General features: G+C 43.3%; 2 protein-coding genes across 2 annotated transcripts; both read left to right on the forward strand.

The window, feature by feature from the left end:
* Positions 1 to 362: 362 nt before the first annotated feature.
* On the forward strand, positions 363 to 10130 carry LOC113643859 (mucin-2-like; the record flags this gene model as incomplete). Its single annotated transcript, XM_047804431.1, has 2 exons — positions 363 to 421; positions 8140 to 10130. Coding segments are annotated over exons 1-2 (2016 nt in total), but the record flags the coding sequence as incomplete, so codon positions are not given.
* Positions 10131 to 12845: 2715 nt separating this feature from the next.
* LOC113650087 (integumentary mucin C.1-like) lies at positions 12846 to 14969 on the forward strand (the record flags this gene model as incomplete). The annotated part of the gene is made up of 3 exons (XM_047804432.1): positions 12846 to 13020; positions 13172 to 13248; positions 14099 to 14969. Coding segments are annotated over 3 exons (330 nt in total), but the record flags the coding sequence as incomplete, so codon positions are not given.
* Positions 14970 to 25983: the final 11014 nt, after the last annotated feature.

Consider the following 25983-nt stretch of genomic DNA (forward strand, 5'->3'; position numbering starts at 1 on the left):
AATGGTTAAACATTTTCTTGTTTTATATGAATTTGTTGTTTTAATACCCAAGTTATTGTTAGTTTTTTTAGAACTTTGAGCCAAATCTCAAAATTGTCCCAGGGTGTGACGGTAGACAACATTATTTCATAAATATTACATATTATAAATAAAGAAAATAATGTTTAAAAATCTTAATGAACACTCCTGGCATAATTGTGCAAGTGTCTATTTCACTAAGTGGCCATCATTTTTCATATACATACATTTCTAAAAGTGTAGGAATTTCATAAAGTTTGTCACAGAAAAAAATGTCCTTTGGTGTTATGCAAAAACCTAATTTTAATTTGGGCAATATCATGGACAACTACATTTAATTGAAAGACCCCACTCAAGGTCATGTGACTGAAGACCCCTATGAAGGCCATGAGAAGTGCACATGGTAAGTATTTCTCTCAGAATTGTTTAAATATTTAACTATGTTTTAAGACCACTGAAGTTGTTAAGTTTTTTTGTCCTTTGGTGTGACACCCCACAGAGAAAAGTTTGTCAACTTCATCTATTCATAGTGAAAATTATTCTGATTAGTACTTTCATGTAAAATAAATATCACTTTAAGAAAATAATGTTTTAATAATGTGAACAATTCTGTCTCAAGTATTTATTTTATGTTATTTAATATAATGTCTTAGTACTTTTTAAATGTCACACCATAGGACACATTTACAGTATTGTTGAGTGAAAAAGTGAAAAAAATATGTGAAGTCATTGACAAAATGAGTGACCAGTACTCTTTTCTGAAACTGCAGTTTTCATACTCCACAAATATATGTATTTTTTCTTAAAAATTTATGCTTTCCAAAAAAAGTACTTTTTCTTGGTCATTTGTCAACTACCCGTATATGTGCTGTTAATATATATGTTGAAAATAATCAACATCAGTGAGGTACACATCTGTAAACATGAACATAAGGATGTCAAAGATCTAAAACCTGTCCGTGAATATCTTTAGACGAACCACTTTCTATGAATGTAGTGTGATGTCACACCACACCAGCAGCAGACTCAAACTTAAGGTGTGGCTTTAGTGATTTGTATATTTGTTTATTGTAAAATTTTATTCTGCTACTTTATTAAACTGTTAGGAGTTACAGGGCTACCATTTGAATTAAGTAAGATATTTCATATTTGTCAGTGCTTTGTTTACATTCTGTGTTCACGTGTAATGTCCTGTCCTGCTCCGCTTCCGATTTCTCCGCGGGGGCGCCTCCTCACTTCCTGTGTGCGGGCCATGTCACCAGCCCGAGTTTTTTCTTGTTTGTTTTTCGGTGTCCTGCGACATTTTGGCTTACTCACATACATTTTGGCAAACTGAAGTCTTGCTTTTTTATGTCTCTGTGTCAGCAGTGGGGTCCTCCTGGGGTCTCCTGCCATAATGTTTCATTTCATTGAAATGTCGACGGATAGTTTGCGCTGACATCTAATCCACCCTGAGCCTGCAGGACAGCTTGAATTTCTTTGGTACTTGTTTGGGGCTGCTTACCACCATCCGGACTATCCTGCGTTGCAACTTTTCATCAATTTTTTTTCTTACATCCAGGTCCAGGGAGATTAGCTACAGTGCCATGGGTGGCAAACCTCTTGATCATGTTGCGCACTGTGGACAAAGGAACCTCTAGATCTCTGGAGATGGACTTGTAACCTTGAGATTGTTGATATTTTTCCACAATTTTGGTTCTCAAGTCCTCACAGTTCTCTTCTCCTCTTTCTGTTCTCCATGCTTAGTGTGGCACACACAGACACACAATGCAAAGACTGAGTCAACTTCTCTCCTTTTTATCTGCTTTCAGGTGTGATTTTTATATCAGCTGCTTGAGATGGTAGAGATGCTGCCGGGCCTTCCCCACCACAATGTTGATGTGACAGGTCCTGCTTGAAGTGAACACCTAAATATCATGATCCGTGAGTGTTATAACAGTTGAAAAATACAGCACAATCCAGACCCTATCGAGATTATGCCAGCTTTCCAAACTGAGTGCACAGGCAAGAGCAATTGTAAAGGAAGTGTCTAGGAGACCATTTACAACACTTACGGAGTTACAGAGCTGGCTGTGTGAAATATGATAACCCGTGTTGACTCTGACAATAGGTTCAGCTTTTCACAAATCCAGTCTCTGTTTTTTTATAGTGGCCAGAAGAAAGCAACTTTCTGTGAAATTCTGACATAAAATCTTATTTGGAGAACTTGTTCCAGTCTACCAGAAATCTATGTCTGTGATCAAAATTTGCATCCCAACTCCAGAAAATGTATCTGTCAAGACTTCTGTTTGGACATTCTATGTATTCGCTGTATTTATTTTTGTGTTTTGTTAATAAATATCTTTTTTTATTTTGGTATCCCTGCTTTTTGGTTTGCTTTTATCCCTGCATTTCCTGAAAGAAGGACTCCACCACTTACAAACCCAGCGGGATACTCCAAGCTTACCTGATGACATTGGGAGCGGATTTTACTTTTTTTGTTTTGTTTACATTCTTTGGTGCCGATGACCTCGCCTTGTTCTAGTTTCTGTGGGTATTCACGGATATTCACGGACAGTTTTTAGATCTTTGACATCCTTATGTTCCTCGCCTTGTTCTAGTTTCTGTTTCTCCACTTCTTGTCCGCCATGGAGGTCATGGGTCGGACTGGTTTGCTTTTTATTTTATTTCATCTATTTTATTTCATCTATTTTCCTGTGGATACGGTCCAGTTCGGGTGAGCTGCGGAAGATATTTCTCCCCACATCAGGGTGTGGGTCTGGCCGCGGCTTGGCCGGGGCTGTTGCTCGGCCCTTTCTGCTTGGCCGTGGACGTCATTTGGCCCTTTTTGCATGGCTTTGGATGTCGCTCAGCCCTTTCTGCTTAGCTGTGGACATTGCTTGGTCCCTCAGGCTATGCCGCCATGTGCCTCGCTCTATGACTTGGGGGAAGAAACAATGGCACAGTCTGGTTGTGAGGGCCCGAATGCTACGGTACATTTTCCCAGATGGCAGGAGAGTTGAGAGTGTGTGTGAGGGCTGTTGGCTTTGCAGATGCAGCGTGTGTTATGAATGTCAATGATGGAGGGAAAAGAGATTTCGATGATCTTCTCACCTGTCCTCACTATCCACTGCAGGGTCTCGCAATCTGAGACAGTTCAGTTCTCAAAGCAGAAAGTGATGGAGCTGCTCAGGATGCTCTCAATGGTCCCTCTATAGAATGTGGTCCAGATGGGGGGAGGTGGGCTTTCCTCAGCCTTCTTACTGCTGGGCTTTCTTACTGATGGAGCTGGTGTTGAGTGATCAGGTGAGGTTCTCCATCAGATGAACACTAAGGAATTTGGTGCTCTTGATGATCTCCACGGAAGATCTGTCAATGTTCAGCAGAGAGTTGTCGTTCTGTGCTCTCTTGAAGCCAACAACCATCTCTTTAGTTTTGTCAACATAGAGATTATTTGCTCTACACCAGGCAGTTAGCTGTTTCACCTCCTCTCTGTATGCTGACTGAACGTTCTTGCTGATGAGACCACCACGGTCATGTCATTGGCGAACATGACAACATGGTTTGATCTGAGCATTGCTACACAGTCATGCTTCAGCACAGTGAACAGCAGTAAACTGAGCACACAGCCCTGAGGGGCCCCAGTGCTCAGTGGGGTTGGTGCTGGAGATGCTGTTACCGATTCGGACTGACTGAGGTCCAGGATCCAGTTGCAGAGGGCGTGTTCAGCCCCAGCAGGCTCAACTTCTCAGTCAGGTGTTGAGGGATGATTGTTTTGAATGTTGAACTGAAGTCTAGAAACAGCATTCGTACATATGTATCTTATTGTCCAGATGGGTGAGGGCCAGATGAAGGATTGTGGCAATGGCATCGTCTGTGCAGCCAGTGACAGAGTCTTGATGCGCCTCATGAACAGCCTCTCAAAGCACTTCATCATGATGGGTGTGAGTGCAACTGGATGATATTTATTGAGGCAGGACATTGTAGACTTCTTTAGCACAGGGGCAATGGTTGTCTTGAGGCTCATAGAAACAATGCTGCTACTCAGGGAAATGTTGAAGAGCTGTTCTTGAGCACTCTACCAGGAATGTTGTCTAGTCCAGCAGACATCAGTGGGTTAGCTCTACTCACATCATCTGTGGTTAGTACCTGGTTGTGGGGGTGGTCTATTTTGCCGCTATGTTGTTTTGCGACATAAAAATGTGTGTACCATTCATTCAGCGTGACTGTTAGGGAGTCACTGTCACAGGTAGGTGAAGTTGTCCTGTAGTTCTTAATCACCTGGATAGCCCTGCCACATGTACCGGGTGTCTCCACTGTCCAGGATGCGGCTGTGGATTCTCTGGGCTGATGGCTCGGGGACCATTTGGGCCTTGCCTTCCTTAACCTTTTACATGTCTACGTCTCGGTACCGAGCCACCACCGCTAGGAGGCGAAAGTGCATCAAATTCATTGTAACTTCATTGTAACTTTTAAGCATTAAATCCTCTAAATACACGGTTAAATTATATATTGTTTGAAAGCTTAGACTCTCAGGATTTTATTAAGCGCACACACAAAGCATAATATGATTTATAGTAATTTAACCATTTGATAGAAAATTGAACTAGGTGGCGCTAGTTCGATCTGTTTACTCACCTTTAACGCTGGTCTTTAAATTTCCCTTTCTTCACATTGTCACTAATGTTAATGTATTTTCCAAAACAAATGCTTGTAAAAATCCCCGAGAGTCCAAAAAACTTGAAAATGTAATCCTTTTAATCCAAAACGCTTTGCTCGCTTCACAAGAATTATGTGTTTGACCGGAAACTGAACATGAAGCTTCACTTCCGCTATTTGTTGGACTCCTACGTCTCATTGGACACATACCAAAATTTCGAAACGCGTCAGATTTGTAGTCGAGGATCTGACGAATCAAACAAGCTATACAAAGTTATACAGTAAAAAAAATAAACAAGAAAAACCTGAACAGGCGGACATGTCCATAGAAAAATATTCATATAAAATCCATTTTTGAGTCTTTTGACTTCATTTTTTTTTTTGGTGAAAGCCAAGACATGTGGCTATGGCCCTCAGTTGTTGTTTACCAACCATCATTAAATACAGCAATGTATGTAATCAGTTTATCAGGTAAACAACTCAGACGGAAATAAAAATCCTCCATTCTAGCCTCTATAACTCTGTGTCAGTAAGGCTTAGAATCAAGCTGATACTTGTGTCGGAAACTAGAGACTCTCTTCTTTCCAATGAGACCTAGCTCACCTCTGTGTGTCAAAGTATATGGGAGCTGTACCACTTTTTAGGTGGGTATGTCATCTAGGTGAAAATCATGAAAAAGGGGGGCGACAGGTAACAGGTAGGCTGTCTTGTCCCCTGTTCTGAATGCGGAGTTTCTAGACTTCAGCAGCACATGCACCTTTCGCAGTCATCCAGCTTCTGGTTGGAAATGACTTTACCCTAGTCCTTTGTTTTTTGTTTACTCAACTATGACACACACTCTCTTATGCTCTATAACAGCTGAATGCACATAGTAACAAATAAGTAGTAAATACAGTAAATACAGTGAATAGTCACACATAATTTTCTGGTTCCACCTCCTTTATTATCTATTATTGACTAATCGTCCAAATAAATGCATACTAAAGTTACTTTGTTACTTCCTTATAGAAATACAGCAAGTCACTCTGTCTAATTAACTGTTTTATGTAAATTAGATCAAATACAGTATGCTGGTATTTCCCCTGAGGAGATAAGGGTGGAGTTTGAAGAAAGAGCTTTACAGCATACAAACAACTGTGAACCGTCATTTAGTGCCTCAGAGTTTATTCAGGTTTATAGCAGCATATGATAAGCTTGCCTCAGATTTTATGCTGTTTAAGGATTACCATGCCGAGAGCTGCTTTTACATCACTGTATGCCAAGATGCTACTCATGCTTCTTGTAGGATGTGTTATAATGATTAAAGGTCAAACTACAGGTAAAATGTTATATATCATCAATACAGTATATTAGTATATTTTTAGCATCTGTGATAGCACTTTCCTGTCATTAAACTTATAATAAAACAAATGAAAACTTTTTCCTACAGGATATAAAGCTTAACAGACATGTCTAAATATACAAGCATTTTAGAAAAGGTAAACTCTTTCCAGACACACTGTCCATTTAAAAAACTTCTGACACAATATACGTATTTTATAGCTGAAAACAATACTGTAAAACAGCAGGGTTTTTTCTTAAATGAAGTGTTTTTTTATTTACTAGATATCCAAAAATACAGTTCATTATTAAGGTAGACTTTACTGTCACTCTGTTACTGTGAAAGATCACTATGACATTTCCATTTAAACCTTTAGCACGTCAGCCATATGTATCCATAAATCACTTATCTTCCTGTCTGAGCTGCACTGTTTTCATTACATCATGCATATAATATACAGAACCGGTTTAGAGATTCTCGGAAAAACAAACCAGGAAGCAGCAAAATGTAGAAGGTGCCATGAATAATACTTTAAATACTGTAAATAGCAGCACTTTAAATATGTCTATACTACTATACTATGTCTATATGTTTCTGGATACAGGTTGGTAAGAAAGTGTTGATTAATGAATTAATAAGGATTATTTAATTAACATTTTGATAGTAGTCCATCTGAAAATTGTTCAGATGTTTAATTCACATGATGAAAATGTTATTATTTCTATAGTAACAGCTCATTCACAATAACTTGAAGGTGTCAGAAATATAGAATGTTTCCTTTTTTAAATAATTCACTATCAGTATATATTCTATTTTGTAGCAAGTTAATCTGTGCATTTCAACTGGCTAACACTATAATTCATTCCAGTAAAAAATGTGGCTCTCGTGAAATCCATACATTGGCAATGTATAGCATATTCACATTCATTAATTCTATATTTTTACTGGTATGTATTTTTTTTTAATTTCTTCAGTATGAAATAATGGCTAGAAAATTATAGTTCAAACTGGAGCCTACTGTCAGTTGCATTGCATTGGACTTTTGCAAGAAACTGTGTGCATCTCAGATATCTGATGCTTGTAATTACTGACTTGACAAAAAGTGACAGAAGCATGTAGATTAAGCATGGGATCATCATATAATCAACAAAATTGAGAGGAACGTCAAAATAATGTTGAAATAAAGCTGAAAAATTCTGGACCATTTAAAATTAAGAAATTTACACAAAACTAAAAAATAACACAAAAAATAGTATTTCACCAAATAACACAGATGCAAATGTACTAAATACATACTGTAAATGCATTTTTATTTAATCCCCACTGTTATCACCTTATTTTATTTTTATTTTATTTACTGTTTATTTATTTATTTTGTGCACTTAACATTAGTTTAAATTACTTTTGCTGCTGTAAAAGTTTACATTACTACAAATTTTAAATGACCTTGTACTGTTATAAGATTAGTTTGAATTACTTTGTGCTGCTATGACCAAGTTTTGAATTGCAATGAGCTTCCATATCCCTATTTAGAATTATGCTGCGCTGTTTTAATCCCTATTTTGAATTGAATGATGATTAAGGTGGCTCTCGTACACACACACACGCACACACACAAAATACAATGTGAATTGCCTCCTAAAATAGCAACTGTGTTTGTGTCATTGAATGTTTGAGCAAGTCGTACAGGGTGCTACTACTGTACATCTATTGAGGTTACGGTCTTCTTCTTGGCAGTGTAGGTGAAGGTGTCATACATTATGTTCTCCAGAAAATACCTACAGCACACCATAAATACATAGGCTATGCTTAACACTGCTGAGTTATTGTCCTTTTTACTAGATATTCTGGGTTTTCTTTTCCACTTTGTACTGTATGCATTGTTTAAGTACTGTATACTTCTGTTTGATAATCAACCAACCTGTGCTGAAATTCTGAAACTTGTTTTCAGATTGTATTCTGGAACCGTACAAAGTTTTTTGTTTGTTTATTTTGTTTTTTGACACAGTGAGAAATATTTCCCCTTTTTTAGGTATTTATGAAGCAATATTGTCTACAAATCCAAAAGCCTTCTACATTTCATCTGCTACACAATTTTTAATACTATATTGTTATGTTTATTACAGTTTCTAATTAAACTTCTCCATCTTCATCGACTATAGATATAACATCGGTAACACAAACAACTACAAATGAAACATCATCTCCGTTTTCACCTTCTCCAGAGACAACACCCACGCCTACAAGTATGACACCAACAACACCCATGCCTACAAATGAAACATCATCATCTTCACCTTCTCCAGAGACAACACCCATACCTACAAGTATGACACCAACAACAACACCCGCACCTACAAATGAAACATCATCATCTTCACCGTCTACAGAGACAACATTCGCGCCTACAAGTACGACACCAACAACAACACCTGTGCCTACAAATGAAACATCATCTCCATCTTCACCTTCTCCAGAGACAACACCCGCGCCTACAAGTACGACACCAACAACACCCATGCCTATAAATGAAACATCATCTCCATCTTCAACTTCTACAGAGACAACACCTGCGCCTACAAGCACGACACCAACAACACCCACGCCTATAAATGAAACATTATCTCCAGCTTCACCTTCTACAGAGACAACACCCGCGCCTACAAGTACGACACCAACAACAACACCCACGCCTACAAATACTACACCAACAACAACACCCGCGCCAACAAATACTACACCAACAACACCCGTGCCTACGACGCCAACATCAACAACACCCGCTCCTACAAATGAAACATCATCTCCATCTTCACCTTCTCCAGATATAACACCCGCGCCTACAAGTACGACACCAATAACAACACCCGCGCCTACAAATACGACACCAATAACAACACCCGCGCCTACAAATACGACACCAACAACACCTGCGCCTACAAATACGACAACAACACCCGCGCCTACAAATACGACGACAACAACACCTGTGCCTACAAATACGACGACAACAACACCCGTGCCTACAAATACGACGACAACAACACCCGTGCCTACAAATACGACGACAACAACACCCGTGCCTACAAATGAAACATCATCTTCACCTTCTCCAGAGACAACACCCATGCCTACAAGTATGACACCAACAACAACACCCGCGCCTACAAATGAAACATCATCATCTTCACCATCTACAGAGACAACATTCGCGCCTACAAGTACGACACCAACAACAACACCTGTGCCTACAAATGAAACATCATCTCCATCTTCACCTTCTCCAGAGACAACACCCGCGCCTACAAGTACGACACCAACAACAACACCCATGCCTATAAATGAAACATCATCTCCATCTTCAACTTCTACAGAGACAACACCTGCGCCTACAAGCACGACACCAACAACACCCACGCCTATAAATGAAACATCATCTCCATCTTCAACTTCTACAGAGACAACACCCGCGCCTACAAGTACGACACCAACGACACCCGCGCCTATAAGTACGACACCAACAACACCCACGCCTACAAGTACGATACCAACAACAACACCCGTGCCTACAAATACTACACCAACAACACCCGTGCCTACGACGCCAACATCAACAACACCCGCTCCTACAAATGAAACATCTCCATCTTCACCTTCTCCAGATATAACATCCGCGCCTACAAGTACGACACCAACAACAACATCCGCGCCTACAAGTACGATACCAACAACAACACCCGCGCCTACAAATACTACACCAACAACAACACCCGCGCCTACAAGTACGACACCAACAACACCCGTGCCTACGACACCAACATCAACAACACCCGCTCCTACAAATGAAACATCTCCATCTTCACCTTCTCCAGATATAACACCCGCGCCTACAAGTACGACACCAATAACAACACCCGCGCCTACAAGTACGACACCAATAACAACACCCGCGCCTACAAGTACGACACCAATAACAACACCCGCGCCTACAAATACGACACCAACAACACCCGCGCCTACAAATACGACACCAACAACACCCGTGCCTACAAATACGACGACAACAACACCCGTGCCTACAAGTACGACGACGACAACAACACCCGTGCCTACAAGTACGACGACGACAACAACACCCGTGCCTACAAGTACGACGACGACAACAACACCCGTGCCTACAAGTACGACGACGACAACAACACCCGTGCCTACAAGTACGACGACGACAACAACACCCGTGCCTACAAGTACGACGACGACAACAACACCCGTGCCTACAAGTACGACGACGACAACAACACCCGTGCCTACAAGTACGACGACGACAACAACACCCGTGCCTACAAGTACGACGACGACAACAACACCCGTGCCTACAAGTACGACGACGACAACAACACCCGTGCCTACAAGTACGACGACGACAACAACACCCGTGCCTACAAGTACGACGACGACAACAACACCCGTGCCTACAAGTACGACGACGACAACAACACCCGTGCCTACAAGTACGACGACGACAACAACACCCGTGCCTACAAGTACGACGACGACAACAACACCCGTGCCTACAAGTACGACGACGACAACAACACCCGTGCCTACAAGTACGACGACGACAACAACACCCGTGCCTACAAGTACGACGACGACAACAACACCCGTGCCTACAAGTACGACGACGACAACAACACCCGTGCCTACAAGTACGACGACGACAACAACACCCGTGCCTACAAGTACGACGACGACAACAACACCCGTGCCTACAAGTACGACGACGACAACAACACCCGTGCCTACAAGTACGACGACGACAACAACACCCGTGCCTACAAGTACGACGACGACAACAACACCCGTGCCTACAAGTACGACGACGACAACAACACCCGTGCCTACAAGTACGACGACGACAACAACACCCGTGCCTACAAGTACGACGACGACAACAACACCCGTGCCTACAAGTACGACGACGACAACAACACCCGGGCCCTACAAGTACGACGACGACAACAACACCCGTGCCCTACAAGTACGACGACGACAACAACACCCGGGCCTACAACTACGACGACTACAACAACACCCCTCCCTACAAGTACGACGACGACAACAACACCCGTGCCTACAAGTACGACGACGACAACAACACCCGTGCCTACAAGTACGACGACGACAACAACACCCGTGCCTACAAGTACGACGACGACAACAACACCCGTGCCTACAAGTACGACGACGACACCAACACCCGTGCCCTACAAGTACGACGACGACAACAACACCCGTGCCTACAAGTACGACGACGACAACAACACCCGTGCCTACAAGTACGACGACGACAACAACACCCGTGCCTACAAGTACGACGACGACAACAACACCCGTGCCTACAAGTACGACGACGACAACAACACCCGTGCCTACAAGTACGACGACGACAACAACACCCGTGCCTACAAGTACGACGACGACAACAACACCCGTGCCTACAAGTACGACGACGACAACAACACCCGTGCCTACAAGTACGACGACGACAACAACACCCGTGCCTACAAGTACGACGACGACAACAACACCCGTGCCTACAAGTACGACGACGACAACAACACCCGTGCCTACAAGTACGACGACGACAACAACACCCGTGCCTACAAGTACGACGACGACAACAACACCCGTGCCTACAAGTACGACGACGACAACAACACCCCTGACAACAAGTACGACGACGACAACAACACCCGTGCCTACAAGTACGACGACGACAACAACACCCGTGCCTACAAGTACGACGACGACAACAACACCCGTGCCTACAAGTACGACGACGACAACAACACCCGTGCCTACAAGTACGACGACGACAACAACACCCGTGCCTACAAGTACGACGACGACAACAACACCCGTGCCTACAAGTACGACGACGACAACAACACCCGTGCCCAACAAGTACGACGACGACAACAACACCCGTGCCTACAAGTACGACGACGACAACAACACCCGTGCCTACAAGTACGACGACGACAACAACACCCGTGCCCTACAAGTACGACGACGACAACAACACCCGTGCCCTACAAGTACGACGACGACAACAACACCCGTGCCCTACAAGTACGACGACGACAACAACACCCGTGCCCTACAAGTACGACGACGACAACAACACCCGTGCCCTACAAGTACGACGACGACAACAACACCCGTGCCCACAAGTACTACGACTACAACAACACCCGTGCCCAAAAGAACGACGACAACATCAACACCCGTGCCCTACAAGTACGACGACTACAACAACACCCGTGACTTCATGTAAGACGACGACATCAACACCCGTGCCTACAAGTACGACGACGACAACAACACCCGTGCCCTACAAGTACGACGACGACAACAACACCCGTGCCCTACAAGTACGACGACGACAACAACACCCGTGCCCTACAAGTACGACGACGACAACAACACCCGTGCCCTACAAGTACGACGACGACAACAACACCCGTGCCCGACAAGTACGACGACGACAACAACACCCGTGCCTACAAGTACGACGACGACAACAACACCCGTGCCTACAAGTACGACGACGACAACAACACCCGTGCCTACAAGTACGACGACGACAACAACACCCGTGCCTACAAGTACGACGACGACAACAACACCCGTGCCTACAAGTACGACGACGACAACAACACCCGTGCCTACAAGTACGACGACGACAACAACACCCGTGCCTACAAGTACGACGACGACAACAACACCCGTGCCCACAAGTACGACGACGACAACAACACCCGTGCCCACAAGTACGACGACGACAACAACACCCGTGCCCACAAGTACGACGACGACAACAACACCCGTGCCCACAAGTACGACGACGACAACAACACCCGTGCCCACAAGTACGACCACGACAACAACACCCGTGCCCACAAGTACGACCACGACAACAACACCCGTGCCCACAAGTACGACCACGACAACAACACCTGCGCCTACGACGCCACCAAGTACGACACCAACAACACGCACAACATCCACGCCTACAAGTACTAAGATATTAAATAGCATTTTTAGATGGATTTGTGTTTGTTCATTCATTTGTTAGTTTTTTATTGTTGTTTACATTAACTGTTGTATTTTTTTCTCTATATATTACAGAGTCTGCACAAGCAGTGGTTAGGATGCAGTCTATTACTGAACTAAGCAATGAAAATATCATCATATATATAGAAGAGGTAAGACTACGCTCTATGCTATATTGTAATATAGATAAAAAGCAATAAGAAAGAAATTAAACATGCTGGGGTTCTGTTTTTCTGCTGTTTTTAATAAACCACAGGGTGGTATCATGTAGCCACTCTAAAGTTGATATTCTTCCTATTACTGTCAGCGACGTGGGGATAAAAGCAGACCCAAATGCACGATAGCATAAAATAAACAGGTTTATTAACTAAAAAACACAAAACATGGACACAGACTAGGACACACGAAAACAGAGGACAACGTAAGACGAGGATTCTGCGCTGCCATAGGCAACGTGTCACAGTTAAATACACGACACAATTAACCACATAAGGAACAGGTGTGCAAAGGCCGGGAGGAAGAGACAAGGGCGGGGCAGACAAAAACATAAACAAAAGCACGTTGCCAAAGTCCAGGCCGAGTCCTGACAATTACAGACTTTGTAATGTTAGTTCCTATTTTTACTTATGTGAGAAGTTAATAAGATGTTAATAAGCCCAAAATGCATATTGTTATGGTACAAAGTACTGACACTGACATAAATGTCTCTTTATAGAAAACATCACACTATCATACATCTGTTTGTAAAATAACATGATGTGTTTATTATTATCATTAGATTGTGTGTAGTGTCTGCCCTAACTCTTTTCTACTGTGCCAGTTTAACTCTTAAATGAACAGCACAGTTTTTTTTAACCATTTATATTTAATGCTATGGAAATTCTGCAAGTTAGTTCCTGTTTTTACATACACTTACATTATTATTTGTGTATGTATTGTATGTATGTATAAGAATTAAGGTACTGTAAAAGCTCACTTCACATACCTTTCTTTTTATTGCAGTTTTATCAACGCATTCAGGCTATGGTTAATGGCACCATTAGGATGACAGTGAAGAAGATCGAAAAAGTGACACCTTAACCACATGGCAACCTGATTTGTTAAATACTAGTCTAAATGAATGAGCCTTAAGTCTGAAGAATAGATATTATTATCCCTGCTGGCACTTAACAACATACATTATTTGGCCAATAAAATTCCAACCCATCCACCAAGTTGTGACCAAGTGGTACAACAGTTATTAGATCAAACAGTGATTCCCAATAATGGTACAGTATAGTTAACATTTCTGGCATTTAGCAGACACCCTTATCTACAGTGACTTTATTTACATTTTTATTGGGGGGGGGGGGGGGGTAGTGTCAGGGATAGTGATTCCCTGGCTGGGATTTTAAAACCCTTAGCCAATACATTTGAGCCCTGCATGTTTTTGGATGCACAATTAGAACCTAAAGTTAGTGGATATCTACATTATTTTCAATCTCAAGTATTTAACACCTTAATCAAATGGTGCACATGATCATGAGTGTACCCCAATTCTTTCACACACAAAAAAATAAAGAACGCTCTGCCACCCTTGCAAGAAGCATAAACACGAAAACAAACTGTTAACATACTTCATTACTGATACGATTTAAGTACCAACTGTGTCATGATTTTTATAGATGGCTTAGGCTCCTGGTAATAAAAATGTTCCAAATGAAAAATAAATCAAAGAACTGTAATTTTCTGTGGAGCAGAATGTGGGGTTAGTTAGTTTGTTTGTTAGATTGTTTTACGTGATTTTTAAAACTTTATAAAAATGTTTGTTGTATGGTTGTATTTTAGAAAGCTTCTCTGCGGATGAAATTAAAGAAATGTGTCAATATACTTATCTACTTATCATTAGTACTATTTTGTACCAGTACAGAGATATAAATTAATAGATTTTGATACTTAAAAACAAAATCCAGATAAATTACTTATTTTTTAGGAATAGAGTAGCATTTTTTTCTCCATCAACCTTGTTTGAATTTATATCTACCACAAGATGGCAGTATCATCATTTAAATATGAGTCATTGAATTAACGAATCAGATCACTTGACTCTGCTCACCAAACGACACCTAGTATGTGCATGACCACAGTGGGGGGGGGGGGGGGGGGGGGACACATTCATTCCGACATAGAAAGAGAAATGTGGAAAGAAAATAAAATAAGCACAAAAATTAATTACCATAAAGAACATTCATTTCAACAATCCCCTCTTTTATACTGAATAATAATGAAGTATAATTACAAATGCAAACACTATTTCTTGTCATTTGGGGTTTAGCGTGCACAATGAGGCTCCTGGAGGGCGGAGGCCAAGGCCCATACGCGGTTCATAATACATCGGAAAATACATGGTCCAAAAAGAAATAACAGCAACATGATCATGAGGACATGGACGATCATAGAAAGATAAGGGGTCCATTGACCAAATAAAACATACCACAGTCCCCACCCAGTCCGATCTCCCTTTTCATCCTCGCGAATAGCATGAGCGGTTTGACGCATTTTTTCAACAGCCTGACCTATTTCCCCATGCTCATCATCCTCAGCAGGAACAAATGTACAACAACTATCACCTACTACTGCACACACACCACCTTTCTCAGCCAGGGGCATATCAAGAGCCATTCGGTTTTGTATGGCCGTCAGGCAGAGAGCGATGAGCTCAGACCGGACACCTTGTATAGCCGGCAAGGTTTCATTGACGAAAGTAGCCGAGATAATGAGTGACTTCTAGCTGATTCCAGAGTTGGGTTACACCATACTGGGGAATAAGAGCTTGACAGAATGAAGTGAACTTAGATTGTAATCGATATTCAAGGGGGGGGAAAGGGAGATCACTGGTGGCTCTTTTAAGGCGAATACTACGAGAAGGACCCTGATGAAATAAGGACAACCCCTCCCCACTCACTAGGTAAATATAAATACACAAATTTCCCACAAACCCAATACCAATCGTGTTTCCAGGTGGTGCCATCTATACCAGGGTGTATTATAGAGCAACTAGTGGAGTTATGTGATCCCGGGGGGCAGGCAACATAAGTGGCATTACAATTTTTATCTGTTAAATTTCCTAGAGATACGACCCCCTCCCTCTTAACACTCACACTATACTGATGATTCGGGCCATGGAGGGCTTGGAAAGTGCTAAGAAAGGCGTTCTTTCTGAAATACATTTTTAGGGTGTTATGCAGGGCATGAATACAAAGAGATTTATCTGTGTTATTCTCACACTCGCGAGAACTGGTGTAGTTAAGAAATTCTTCATGCACATTATTCATAATATTTTTAGAGGCATTGGAAGTGATACAAACATCAGAAATACAGACATAGGCCATGGCAGTGAGAGTGTCCTGTATAGTATTGTTACGAGGTCTCAGAGTGGTGGTGGTTGTTGATGTCGGGAAGACTTGACACACGTAGCATGACTCATCAGTATGCTGTCGAGCTGTCCAATTCGCGAACTGCCAGAAGGTATTATCGTGGATGAGCTTGGACGGGACTCCCTGTCCCAAGCGTGACGAGCAGTAGTAGAAGTAGAACAGCCATACTGGTCACTGGCTGTGTTTCCGGGTCCAAGAAGAGGTTGTCTTTCTGTCCCCAACAGCTTCCTCGTGCACCGTTTGCACCGTGGCAGATGTCCAAACAGGCAGCACAGGAGAGTCTGCGGGGTCACCACGCCGTTTCGCTCAATGATAGCCTTTTGCAGAGAGATGTGTGTCGTCACCTGGAGCTCACCGACAGCCCCCTCTCTGTAGATCAGCCGATCCTTCTATTTGGATGCTGTGAAGAGGGGACCCCTGAAAAGGTCATCAGTTGTTGCCTCAAATTTCTGAAACACAAACACTGTTTAGACAGACTTTTTACTTATGATTCTTCTTTCAAACCCGTGCCTGGTTTTAGACGGGAGGCATGGATCCACTGTGGAAAAAGATCAGTTAACACAGCAGTGCGAGTCACAGCGACTATTTCTGCAGGTCCACTATATGGGGTCTCACCCAAAGGCGTGCCTAATTTTTCCAAATTTCTGACCACCTTAAAAGGGTGTGTATTGCCAATTGGAATTTGGGGTTGTTTTGAATTTACCCGCGCCCAATACTCGTTGAGCTTCTGAATTAACCCTGCAGAGTACTCGCTGAGGTGTACATCAAGGTCCCCCATTCCCAATGCCTGTTTGCCTCTTCACCAAGGTTGGGGAAATGGTCTCCCCATCACAAGCTCATAGGGAGACAGGTGATCCAAAGCCACTTTTGCGGTCATTCTCATATCTGCTAGCACAAGGGGTAACACATGAACCCAATTTTTGGAACTGGAAGTGTGCATTGCTTTACGAATTTTGTCTTTTATTGTGCGATTTGCTCGCTCCACCATACCTGATGACTGTGGATGGTAAGGAATGTGGAAATGCCAATTGATCTTTAACTCTTTACACAAAAGCTGAGTGACTTTAGATGTAAATGGAGTTCCCTTGTCAGAATCAATTCCTACAGGGATGCCATATCTAGGAATTATTTCAGTAGTTAGCTTCTGTACCACCACTCTAGCATTTTCCTTACTACATGGGAAGGCTTCTACCCATCTGGAGAACTTATCAACCATTACCAAAAGATATCTGAAAGGACCCTGCCTAGGCATGTGTGTGAAATCGATCTGCCATTCTTGAAAGGGAGTGTCAGGCGTGGGAAGGTGTTGATGTGTGGCACCTGATCTTGAAATGTTGTTCTGTGCGCATATTAAACATCCGTCTAATATTCTATTCACGTCTGTGTGTAAGCGGAAAATACAAAAAACCTCAGATAAGTCCGGTAACACCCCTCTTCGTCCGCGATGAGTGGGGCCATGAAACTCGCGGACGAGAAAAGGAGTACAATGTCGTGGTAGGCAGACACGGCCCTTGTTATCTAGAATAACATAGGAATCAGTCGCACCCTGACTAGTCCAAAATTCACAGTCAGCAGACGAAGCTGAAGCCTGCAGCGAAGGGAGATCCATTTCAGGTAGAACAGCACTGATCATGGTGTTAACAGAGACCATGGCTGGAGATAGATTTGGTGGAAGTGGGCGTGAAGCCGCAGCCTGTTTAGCCATTCGGTCAGCGAAACTGTTCCCTCTCACTTCATCGGTGTCACCAGAGGAATGCGCCCTAGTTTTAACAATGGCCACAGAATGAGGCAGATGACAGGCAGTGATTAAATCCTGCATTAACGAGGCATGGGAGATAGGCTTGCCGTCAGCTGCAGTGAACCCACGAGATTGCCAGATGCGGCCAAAATCATGAGCTACTCCAAAGGCATAACGAGAGTCAGTGTAAATAGTGACGTCAGCGTCCTCAGCGAGAACACAGGCACGAGTGAGAGCGAAGAGTTCAGCTGCCTGCGCAGAGGAGAAAGGGAGAGAAAAAGATTCAAGGACAGTGTTAGGTAACCAACAAACAGCATAGCCACAAAGATAAACACCATCACTAGGTTTGGAGCAAGAGCCATCTACAAAGAGGACATCACCTGTCTGTAGGGGAACAGAGGAGAGGTCAGGGCGAATGCTAGTGGCATTGACTATTTCAGTAAGGCAATCATGATCAGAGTCACCCATACAATCATCCTGTGCATTAAGAAGGCGCTGTAGGGCATGCGTTACAGTGTCAAGAAAGGATGATGGACGTACAGTTAAATGATCAGTGGCCAATAACACGGTCTCATATCCTGAACAACGCTGGGATGACATGTGCTGTGTGTTTAAATTGCGTAAAATTTGCGTTACCTGATGTGAGGTGTGTAAGATCAAAGGATGAGATAAAACGATCTTTTCAGCATCAGTTACCATCAGAGCACAGGCGGCAACAGCACGTAGACAGGCCGGCAAACCCTGAGCCACAGAGTCGAGGGATTTAGAAAGAAACGCACAAGGTCGCATGCCTCCCCCATGTTCCTGGGCCAGCACCCCAGAGGCTGTTCCTTGCTGAGTTGCAACATACAGGTGGAAAGGGAGGCTTTAGTTGGGGAGTCCCAGAGTAGGAGCCGTACACAGGGCCCGTTTCAAGGCCTCAAAAGCAGCCTGCATTTCTGGAGTCCATGAGAGAGGTGCGGATGAAGGATCAGAATGCTTCACCGCAACACGCAGACATTTGTCATATAGAGAGCAGTCTGGGATCCACTGGCGGCAGTAGTTGATGAGGCCGAGGAAGGCCTGTAAAGCCTGTTTAGTGGCAGGCCCCTGAGTGTCCATGATAACTTGTATTCGTTCAGCAGTTAACTTCCTTGAGCCCTGAGAGAGTTCATAGCCCAGGTAACGGACAGTGTTCTGGCAGAACTGGAGTTTTGACTTGGACACCTTAAAACCTTTCTCAGCCAGGTGTGTGAGTAGAGCCAGGGTCGCTGCTTGGCAGGTGTCATAATCGGCTGCAGCCACCAGGAGGTCATCTGCATATTGTAAGACCACTGAGTCTGGGGGAAGGCAGAGGCTTGACAGGGCGTTCTTGACCATGGTCACGAAGACCGCGGGGAAATCGATGTAACCCTGTGGCAACCTGGTCCACGTATACTGCTGTCCCCTGTGTGTGAAGGCAAAGAGTGGCTGTGTGTCCGTCCCTACAGGAACACTAAAGAAAGCAGAACAAAGGTCAATCACAGAAAAGACTCTATGTGTACATGGAATAGAGGATATAATTGAGGATACATCAGGGACAATTGGAGCAACAGGAATAATCAGTTTGTTTATTTTACTCAGATCTTGGGTGAATCTCCAAGAGCCATCTGGTTTTGGAACAGGATTGACAGGAGTATTGTATGGGCTAACACATGGTGTTACCACCCCCTGCTGTAAAAGAGAATGAAGAATAATGTCAATTCCAGCGGCTTTCTCATGAGACAGAGGATACTGTTTAATATACACAGGTGTAAGGTGTTTAATTCTGGCCTCATAAGGAGGACAGGAAATGCAGCCCACGTCATCCTTGTGTTCCAACCACAAAGAAGAAGGAACAGACTCTAGAGCGGGAGAGAGAGCAGGGAGAGAACAGATAGCGTTAACTGCAGCAGCGTTATGTGGAAGTACACAGTCAGAGAGAGCGAGAATATCCGGAACAGAGGTATCGAGAGTTTTTTCAGTCATGTGGGAACCTCTAAAAGCTATAGAGTCCCAGGAGACTCATAAGATCACGGCCAAGGAGGTTAAAACAAAACAATAGGAGCACTCCGGAGCACTGAGAGAACAAACCACACAAGTGAAATCAAATCTGGTTTATTCCAAACAGCTGCTCAAAGAACTGAGCTACAGAACAGAATATATACGCAATGAAATACAGTAAGCTATGGTGTATGAGATAAGGCAGAGGCCAAGGTTTGTCAACATAGATAGGGGTATGCTAGAATGCTGCTTCCTCACAACTCTCATCCAAGCATTGAAGGTCAGAAAGCCTGTACATGAGCAAAGAGAAACTGAGTGTCCTGCGAGTAATCTCACAAGCAGGTCAACCTATCTTGTCTTCTTCATCCTGTCAAGACCACTAAAAGGACAGGATAGACTCAAATCAAGAACATTAAATCAGAAGAGGTGAAGATGACATATAACATATAACACAGAAATACAATTTTACATGACAGAGAATCCTCGTTTTCTATTCCCTTAAGATTATGGTTACGTTATCAGCAAGCCTTACCATCCTGCTTATGTTTGCAGAAACACAGGGTACAAAAACAAGAAAACAAGAACACACTTATCACAGGTCAGCATGACCAGAGTGGGGGGGGGGGGGGGGGGCACATTCATTCCGACATAGAAAGAGAAATGTGGAAAGAAAATGAAATAAGCACAAAAATTAATTACCATAAAGAAAATTCATTTCAACATGGTACAACAGTTATTAGATCAAACAGTGATTCCCAATAATGGTACAGTATAGTTAACATTTCTGGCATTTAGCAGACACCCTTATCTACAGTGACTTTATTTACATTTTTATTTTAAAAAAGGGGGGGGGGGGGTAGTGTCAGGGATAGTGATTCCCTGGCTGGGATTTTAAAACCCTTAGCCAATACATTTGAGCCCTGCATGTTTTTGGATGCACAATTAGAACCTAAAGTTAGTGGATATCTACATTATTTTCAATCTCAAGTATTTAACACCTTAATCAAATGGTGCACATGATCATGAGTGTACCCCATTTCTTTCACACACAAAAAAATAAAGAACGCTCTGCCACCCTCGCAAGAAGCACAAACACAAAAACAAACTGTTAACACACTTCATTACTGATACGATTTAAGTACCAGCTGTGTCATGATTTTTATAGATGGTGTAGTGGAAATTTTTACTTTAGAGAAGAACACATGAATCTGTCCTTCTAGGCTTCTGTATTTCCCATGGCTGGTAGTTATTGTGCCTTGAAGGCTGTTAACTTCACCTCAACCGCAAAATTGGCTATGAGCGTGAGAGGACTCGGGAGTTCACTGTGAGCCGCCTCAACGCTGGAATCAAAAGTAATTGGATGTGTGGAAGGTGAGAGAATCTATTTTTATTTGTGTTAAAGAACACTGCTTAATCTGCTAAAGTTGTAAGGGTTTTATTTTTAAAACCATAGTTGAATTCATTAGTGTTGAATAGTGAATATTGTTGGTTGTCTCTGTGTAGAAAGTGCTGTAAAGACAGGATTTAAACCTGGATCTGTCGACAGGTCAGTGACCTGGATAGGCACCTAGTGCAAGGCCTAAGAATATAAAAGTAAAGCACGGCACTAATCTGGGATTAGGTGCTAAAGGTGTCTTGTTTGCTGACGAGCTCGGTGTAGACTCTCCGGAGAGCAAAGCAGGTTTGGGGAAAAGAGAAAAGGCCAAAACAAAAGATAACACACACACATAGCACAGGCTTTCTGGTGCAGAGACTGTCAACAATAAACTAAGATAGTCATGGGCAACAGTATTTCTAAGAGTATGCTCAATAAAAACCCAGTGTGTGTCACTGGACCTAATGTGAATTATATGAGAAATAATTATGGTCCTGATTCTGTGTCACAATTGCTGCGGTGGGTGACGGAGTGTGGCTTCCCAGACGGCAGCAGTTTTAGCTTGAAACAGTTAGATTTGCTGAAAGGTAACCTGACCCAAATGGAAAGAGATAATGTTGGGAAGAAGAAGAAGAGCATGGTAGAAATAAACTGGACAGCTTTTCACTTGTGGAAGTTAGAGGCTGAAAAAAGGTTTCAAAAAGCACAATGTACTCCAAAGAGAGCATCTATACAATATGTACAGAATACACAAAGTACAATAAGTAACTCACAAAGTCTCCAGTGTCTTAAGTCTTTTTCAGATGATCCTGACCTGGATGGACCGCCTCCTCGACCACGTTGACAGGTGTGCGCGGATCCGGAGCCAGCTCGTGTGGAGCCGAAGGAGAGTCCACTGCCTCCACCGAAGGCAGTTAAGGCTGACCCACCCTCTCCACCGATCGTGGATCGTACACGCCAGAAAGACAAGCAAAAGGAGCATGGAGACCCTATGTTAGTACACCGTCCGTGGACACTAAAGGACATTGAGCATGCTCATGAGCACCTCCCTGACCCGAGAGAAGTGGGGGGGGGGAGTTTGGTGTGGAGTTGGAACGTTTCTGCAAAGAATTTCGTCCCACCTCTCTTGAACTGAGGCGCCTGCTGGGAAGAAAACTAGCATCTGACATAACGTGGATTAAGTATGAATGGCCGGATGATTTCCAGTAAGAATGGCCAGTAATTCCAAGAGCTCCAAATGTGCCAAACCCTCACACAATTCTGTCTCAGATTCCACCAGATAGCAAGTGGTTTTCTGTGGTAGACTTAGCTAATGCTTTTTTCAGTGTACCAGTTCATCCAGACAGCCAGTTTTGGTTTGCGTTTTCTTTCAATGGAAAGCCGTACACTTTTACCAGATTGTGTCAGGGATATTGTGAATCTCCAACTATTTACAATGAAGCTCTTAAAAACAGTCTTGAATCTCTGACGCTGACCCCAGGGTCAGCAATTCTTCAATATATGGACGACTGCATAAGTGCAGCGCCATCTAAAGAGCAATGTGAAAAAGACACTATTGCGTTACTTTGTCATCTAGCGGAGGAAGGTCACAAGGCGAGCTTAACCAAGCTGCAGTTTGTAAAACAGCAAGTGAAATTCTTGGGGCATATGATATCAGAACATGGCAAAACTATTGAGCAGAACAGAGTTGCAGCAATACAAAACATTCCAAAGCCTAACACAAAAAAACAACTGATGTCATTTCTAGGCATGTGTTCTTATTGTAGGACTTTCATACCAAACTATGCAGTCCTCGAAGCACCTTTGAGCGCAATTGCTCATGGGAAAGGCCTACAGGCCCACAGTGCACTGACTTGGACACCAGAGGCAGAAAAAGCCTTTGTAGATTTAAAAATGGCTTTACAAACCACCCCAACGTTAGGGATTCCATATCCAAACGAATTGTTTGTACAAACAGTTGATGAAAAAAGTGGTTGTATGACATCAGAGCTATTGCAAAATCATGGTGGGAAAATGAGACCAGTGGCCTACTTCTCTGCTAAATTGGATCCAGTAGCGGCAGGCCTGCCAATGTGTTTAAGAGCAGTAGCAGCAGCTAAGAAAGCAGTTAATGCTTCTAGAGATATTGTGGGATTCAATGAACTAACTCGTTTGGTCCCACATGCAGTGTCACATCTTCTTCTTGAACAGAAAACAGCACATATGTCTGCAGCACGTTGGCTGAGATATCACACTATTTTGCTTGACATGCCAAATGTGAAAGTAAAACGCTGTACCTAAACCCTGCAACTCTTCTCCCTACAGAAGCAGATGGAGAACCACACAATTGTGTTGCAGTTGTAAATGAAATTTGCAGTCCTAGGTCTGATTTGCAGGAAACGCTGTTGCAGAATCCAGATCTTGAGCTTCTTGTGGATGGATCAGCCTTCAGAGATCAGAAAACAGGCCGCAACTGCGTGGGGTATGCAGTAGTAACACAACATGAAACGATTAAAGCAGAATCATTGCCAGAGCATCTCTCTGCGCAAGCAGCCGAATTGGTTGCTTTAACAACAGCATGCAGGTTAGCAAGAGACAATAACTACCAGCAAAACTGTCACCATTTATACTGACAGTAGATATGCATTTGGGGTAGTACATGATTTTGGTACATTGTGGAAAAACAGAGGTTTCCTGACTTCTTCAGGTAAAGCAATCACGCACAATGGCCTGATTTCTGAACTCCTGGATGCAATCCTGTTGCCAAAATCTATTGCCATATGTAAGTGTGAAGCACACACTGGGAAACATGACCCCATTTCACAGGGCAATGCGCAAGCAGATGCAGCAGCAAAATCAGCTGCGCAGAAACTGATTTTTTCGTCAGAGAACGACGAAACTTTGTGTATGTTGAAAATATGTACTCCCACAGCAGATCTCAAATATCTTCAATCACAATCTACAGCCCAAGAAAGAGCCACATGGAGGAAAGAAGGAGGTGTGGTAAGAGATGGGGTTTGGTACGGCCCTGATGACAAGCCATGTTTGCCAAAGAAATTGTTTCCATTCTATGCTAAATTGGCGCATGGCCAAGACCATGCGTCAAAAGGGGGGATGTATAACAGTGTCTCCAGATACTGGCACACTAAGGGCTTTGCAAACTATTCCCAGAAGTTTTGTGAGAAATGTATAGTGTGTGCAACAAACAACATTGGCCGAGGTGTTAAAGTCTCCCAGAGCGCCCATCCTCCGCCACAGCGACCATTTGAACACCTTCAGATGGATTTTATTGAACTGACACTCAGTGAAGGCAAAAAATACTGTTTGGTGATAGTGGATATGTTCTCTAAGTGGGTGGAAGCTTTCCCCACTTCCAAACAGGATGCAAGTGCAGTAGCTAAAGCACTCCTGTCTGAAATTATTCCTCGTTGGGGAATTCCTGACAAAATCAGTAGTGACAATGGGAATCCATTTGTAAACCAAGCACTTCGACGGGTGGGAGAGTACTTGGGTATAGATCTCAGACAACACTGTGCGTACCACCCTGCCAGCGGAGGGGCGGTAGAGCGAGAAAATGGTACGCTAAAGAATAAATTGGCCAAGTGCTGTGATGAAACAGGTCTATCATGGGTAAAGGCCCTTCCCATTGTGTTATTATACATGAGAACGAGAACTAGAGGGAGAGTGAATTTAAGCCCATTTGAGATACTGTTTGGCAGACCCCCAAATACAGGAATTGAGCCTGGACACACACCCAGATTAACCACAAGCCAATGTGAAGATGAAATGCTGTGTTATTGGGCAAACTTGTCCTCTGTTTTGTCTCAAATCCATAAGCAGGTGAAGGAAGCACTGCCTAAGGTGACGCAAACAGATCTGCACAGTCTCAAACCAGGTGACTGGGTGGTGGTGAAGGATTTCAGGAGGAAAAGCTGGAGAGCCAGGCGGTGGCTGGGACCATTTCAGGTACTTCTGACCACGCAGACTGCGGTGAAGGTTGCAGAGAGAGCGACGTGGATTCACGTTAGCCACCGTAAGCGGGTTCCTGAGCCAGAGGAAAAACCAACACCCGACAGCTGCAAAGAGGAATGAGAAGGGGCATCAGGGCACACGGTGACGTGCTAGTAACCTCTCCCGTGAGCTCCAACTGACTTTCCACGATGCGTATAGTGTCTGAGTCAGAAGAAAAACCCTGATACAACGCAGCAGCCGACACCGAGAAGGAGCAGCGTCATCTGAAGGAGTAACATCGACACACACACACACACACACGAATGTAAACACAAATGTTAATGAAATTAATGAACTGAAAGAGGTAAATGTGACAGACACTTACGACAGCAGATGACTGTACAGCATTACACATTTACGACAGCCA

Source organism: Tachysurus fulvidraco, chromosome 2 (assembly GCF_022655615.1).
Source record: "Tachysurus fulvidraco isolate hzauxx_2018 chromosome 2, HZAU_PFXX_2.0, whole genome shotgun sequence".
Classification (NCBI taxonomy): Eukaryota; Metazoa; Chordata; class Actinopteri; order Siluriformes; family Bagridae; genus Tachysurus; species Tachysurus fulvidraco.